Genomic DNA, 5,106 nt, shown 5'->3' on the forward strand with positions numbered 1-5,106 from the left:
GTGAATTATGTTTTAAAATATGCTTTAAAATATGCTGCCTAGAGGGGAATCAACAACAGGCTGTATGACCAGGAAAGCCAAGGTGGTATTACTTCAGAGAACATGACTGCAAAATGCTTCATCACAGCTTACAGGATGCTTAAAAATAGAATTTTCCCTGAAAACGCACAGCAGTCCTGTGACATACACACGTTACCGCAGCAGCTCACTGGTGCAGAATTAATGCCATGGATTGTGTTATCATTTTTTTCCTCAAAAGTGAATTGCTGCTGGGCAAAAAAGAGGAGAAACTTTACTCTCTTCTGGCATTCTCACTCGAGAAAACACAAGGCTTCTCTAGGTAGCAATGTGCTCTGTAGTAGTAAACATCATGGCCTCTCCACTTTAGAGGGGAAAAGTAAAGTCCAAAATGGGGACAGACTGAGAAGCATCAATGTGCTGTGTCACAGCAGCTGCAGACCACAAGACCTGCTGAAACAGGAGATACAGGAAAGCCCTTGGTCTGGTCTGCAGTTCTATTTGCTATACCAGTTTCTTTGAAGTGCATCTGCAATCCCATTCTAAAAAGTGAAATGGTTTAACAGAACAGAGAGTTGACTCTTCAGAGCAGATCCCTTTGGAAAAAAGGGTACTTTTTTGTTTATTCATCTTGACAATGTCCTTCTAAAAAGGTAATTTTGGTCAATCCAGGTTTTTAAATACTTTTTATTTTAAAAGAAACCGTAAAGTATGACAATAGGATGATGGGCGTCATTCAGCAATATCAGTTTTGGGTCTATAGAGGAAATGAGTAAAAACAATCAGCATTTTAAAAAATAAATATGACTAACCAGAACAGGAAATTAACCAAAACAGGAAAAACAAAATTCATCTTCAACAACACAGACAGGTATAAATGCTGAAATGTTGCTGTGCAAGGTAGAGGTAGAGGTAAACCAGACTTTTCAGACCTAGACCAGTTTTAGATCTGCCCCCCTCCATGCACACACTCCCAAAAGTTCCTGTTGCTAATAATTTCATTTGAATCAGCCTGTCAGCCACATCAAACTCAAACAAGTCTGTGTGCTCCTTGAAATGCTCTGCACTGGAAAACTATTTCAGTTTTTTGTAGAAATTAGTTGCTGAACAACCTGCCCCTTGCTTTTGCAACTTGTGAAGCAAAGGAAGAGGCAGGAAGGCTATACAGACCAATAAAATGCTCTCTGGATGATGCCCACTAGGACAAGTAGATGGAAGAGCCCTTTTAGGAATTGCAATAGTTCATCAGCTCCTTGGTGATGCACCCAGAGAACACACAATGCTGCGCCTGGAGTTCCTCCACTGGAGAGAGCATGGTCAGCAGAAATATCCCAAATCAATAGGTGCTGTGGGGAGAGCCGATTGCCTTATACAGTCTGTTGATACCAAAATCTCATGTGGTAAGACACAACCCAAGAACCCTCTGTACAAAGCAGCAAGTACCTTGACATGGTGAAATATAAAAACTAAGAATTGCACTGCACACAGATTTTTCCAAACAAACTCAAGACAACCGAAGTCAGATCATACAAACCATTAGTTAAAAAAATACCTTCTTGTATATTTTGAGAATAAGTGGAAAGAGTCTTCGTGCAAATGTTCAGCCTTGATCAAGCAGAGGACAAAATTGTAAACGCATTAGTTCCTTTCTCATCTGCCATATGTGCCCAGCGTTATCTATCTTCTGCAGTATGATTAGGGTTAGGAAAACCGTTTCTTCTGTAAATATCACCTTCCAAGTTCCACTGATGCAACATCAAGACACTACTGGTGTCATATCCCACAACTGTTAATACAATAAAATATAACAACACAGTGAATAGTGGTAGAAGACAATAAACTGCAGTATAAATATCACCTGTAAGTAATTTGCACCTTTGTTCTTTGCTTAAGCAGAGCTGCATGGTTAGAGGTGGATGTCACATGTCTGAAGAAGTTTGATTTATTTTCCAGCTTTCATGTCAGAGTGGTGGAGGTTGACCAAATGACATTTTGCATGTCACTGTGTTTTACCCATATGAGCCAAGTTCATAGTTGGCCTTAAAAGAAAGAAGAAAGCTCCCACTATACTGCTAACTTGAATGATCAGCACGGTGATAACACATTCTAAGTTTTGGAGTTGTTTTTCAATTACTCAAGCTGTTACAAACTTATGCATTATTTTAGCTATTTCTTTATCTAGCCACACAAACTGAGATTAGCCAGGTTGAAATACAGCTGGTCTTTCTAGAGGAAAAGCTACAGTGAGCACTTGTTCCAACCCCTTCAGCCAATAACTTCATAGACCAAGACCTCCTTGGTCCTTGTTGGGCAGAAATCCATCAGTGAGAAGTTTCTGGGTGGAAGAAAGGAGGTAGGACATACCTGCAGCCACACAGGAGAGGAAGAGGAAATTACATACAGAAGTTAGAGCACATTCCTCGCTCCTACCTTAATAACCTTGTCTGTCCCCGAGGTCAACAGCCATCCCCTGGTGGCATCGAAGTGTACGTGAACAATGTTGTGCTTGCTGTCATGGAAAGTAGCTGTAGGTGCCCGCCTGAAGAAAGAAATCCAAAAATCTTCAAAGACTGCAACTGCAGGATTTTCCCCCCAAATGCTCTCTATTGAGGAAATAAGTATTTGACTGCTGCTGTAAGCCATTAATTCAGCAAACACTCTGTAAACTCCACTTTGAGAGCTTTCTGGCATGCAAGGAACAGGGGTGGAGGGTTCTCTATCCCTTCTGACTTGATAGTCACTCTAGAGGCTTAACTTGCTGGAGGAGCCCAGGGGCTACCATGTCAGGCTACTCCCTCCAGGAACCTCACATCTGCCCAGGCCCTCCCAGATGCAGGAGTTTTGCCCCTCTCCAGTGCAGGCTGGCTCAGTGTCCACACTTACTCTTCATCTGTTATGGACTCGTGACAGCTGTCACAGACCCTCACTTCAAACTCGAACCCCATCAGCGGGATGGAGGAGCGCTTGGAGCTGCATTTGCCACACACTGCTTTCCCACACTTCCGGCAGTGATGCTGTGGGAGACAACATGCAGAAAGACATCTTAAGCCACAAACCCAGATCAGGTCACTGCTCAGGTCCTGCTGGCTCTACCATCTCGCATCAGCACAACCCAGACAAGGCTGCAGCAAACAGGAAAATGACTTCCAGAAAAGAGGAAGGAAAATAAGCAAGGACTTCAGAATAAACAGGCAGGAGAGGGATCTTACTTTTGCCACCTTACTCCACTACTTGGGTCAAGCAGCAGCTGATCATTAGCATGGACATTGGGAAGTAGCAGAAAATGCACTACCCAGGCTTGGTGGACTCTACCTCTCCCCCAAGCTCCAGGGTGACATCATACACCACTCAGTAAACCATCGCTGCCTCCACCCTTTGGCATCTGTGGGTCAAGGCTTCTACACTGAGTATGACCAGGGGGGTTTCAACAAGGTAGAAGGCAGAAGAAGGAAGTCCTCTTCTCATTTGCACAGTTAGAGACAGGAAGACAGGACAAAGAGCCATGTGATGCATCCCAGAGATGTGTTCCAGCCAGCCAGGCATCTGCTGCAGGGCTGGGAACTGTAATTATCCCTGCCTCTGGAATCTCAATTTGGGAGCATAGGGAATGACACCACCACTCAACAGCATATGACACCTCTCCAGGTGAAGGTAGGACAGGGTTATGTTAATGTAGTGTCATTCTGGAGTCCTATTCCAGCCTCTAATTATGAACATTTACCATCTAGCCAACTCCTTTGGCCATTTTCAGCCCCAGAGCACTCTAGTGGTTTTGCACATTGGTGCTCTTCACATCACCTTTCCTTATGAACTGGATGTGTAGGACTGCAAGGCTGCCTCACTGGCCACAGGACAGCCAGGCTCTGCAGTGATGAGTGCTACATAAAGAACCAATGCAACTCAGCTCTGCCCCAGACACCTGACTTCTCAAGCTCCATGAGAACAACCCTCTCAGCACTTTTATGCTCCTTTCCCAAAAGTCTGTGATCTGCAGCCCTCTCCTGCTGGGCAGGGAAATGCAGCAGCATGTTCCCATCAGACCAATAAGCCTTTTCCAATACAGCCTGAGCAGTTACAGGTATTTACTCAACCTCATTGAAAACAGCTTTGGTTCCAGCACAAACTCTGAAAATCAGCTGCAACTTTTTCCTAGAACATATTCAAGTAACAGTGAGTAAAATCCCACATGGCTAAAGCCATGGAGGGCCCCAAAACAATCTACACAGCCCAAGGCCTATTACATGCATTTACTATTGGGACTGGTTGGGGAAAAAAAAAGTGTGTTCCTGCCAGCCACAAATCCAAGCCTCATCAGAGGGTTCATTGAGTTCTTAGTTTTAGGAGGGAAGAAGTTACCACAATCTGTTATGAGAGAAAAACCTAATTGCACCACCTTAACACACCAAAGGACACATACAAACCTGCCTGAGGCCTATTTTCTTGCTGTCCCACATTTGCTTGAAGTTCCAGAAGAAAGGCTGGTCACATTTTTGACAGGAGTCACTATCCAGCCACTCAGGGGTCTGCAACACACACACGTAAACAACAGTGAGGGTTAAGGTTAGCCAGTAGGGTTAGGATTATTGGTTAGGACTGTTAGGGTTAGGGGTTAGTGTTTGTTGCTCTCTGTTTGTGAGCAACAAGCAGAAAATCTTGCATTGGAGCCTAGAGGCAGGACAAAAAACATGTGTTGTGTTGCAGCAATATGGCCAAGTAAACTCGATTTAAAATCCCCGTTTTCACAAGCTGCCGTTTTGATTGTTTCCTGGGACGTCTTGTTTGGCTCAGCTCTGAGTCTTGAAGGACATGGGAGGCATACTTCTTATCCAAATCATGGATAAGAGTTTGATAATAAGACCATAGAAATAAGCCAGGAGGAAAACAAGCCTTCCTCACTTCTCCAATCTGAAATTAAGCACATTAAAATATTCTGTCCTGTCCTCTTTGGACAGTATTTACCATCTGCTATTGCCTCTGCTGGGAGCTGGGGGCAATTAGTATTTCCAGTAGCCAAGCAATTCATCCAAAGGGAAAGGGGAGTCACTGGTTGGGGTTTTTCATATTATTTCTTTCTTTAATACTGTAAGA

General features: G+C 43.8%; 1 protein-coding gene across 1 annotated transcript in view; it reads right to left on the reverse strand.

The window, feature by feature from the left end:
* Nucleotides 1-687: 687 nt before the first annotated feature.
* The window catches only part of WDFY2 (WD repeat and FYVE domain containing 2), a 20,327-nt gene continuing 15,908 nt past the window's right edge, over nucleotides 688-5,106 (reverse strand). Inside the window, exons 6-9 of the mRNA XM_009081050.1 lie at nucleotides 4,440-4,541; nucleotides 2,902-3,032; nucleotides 2,449-2,557; nucleotides 688-1,804 (exon numbers count right to left, since the gene is read on the reverse strand). Of these exons, the coding sequence (XP_009079298.1) occupies nucleotides 1,775-1,804; nucleotides 2,449-2,557; nucleotides 2,902-3,032; nucleotides 4,440-4,541 (372 nt within the window). The 3' untranslated portion in view covers nucleotides 688-1,774. The remainder of the gene's footprint in view (nucleotides 1,805-2,448; nucleotides 2,558-2,901; nucleotides 3,033-4,439; nucleotides 4,542-5,106) is intronic.

This window comes from Acanthisitta chloris, unplaced genomic scaffold, assembly GCF_000695815.1.
Source record: "Acanthisitta chloris isolate BGI_N310 unplaced genomic scaffold, ASM69581v1 scaffold4838, whole genome shotgun sequence".
Classification (NCBI taxonomy): domain Eukaryota; kingdom Metazoa; phylum Chordata; class Aves; order Passeriformes; family Acanthisittidae; genus Acanthisitta; species Acanthisitta chloris.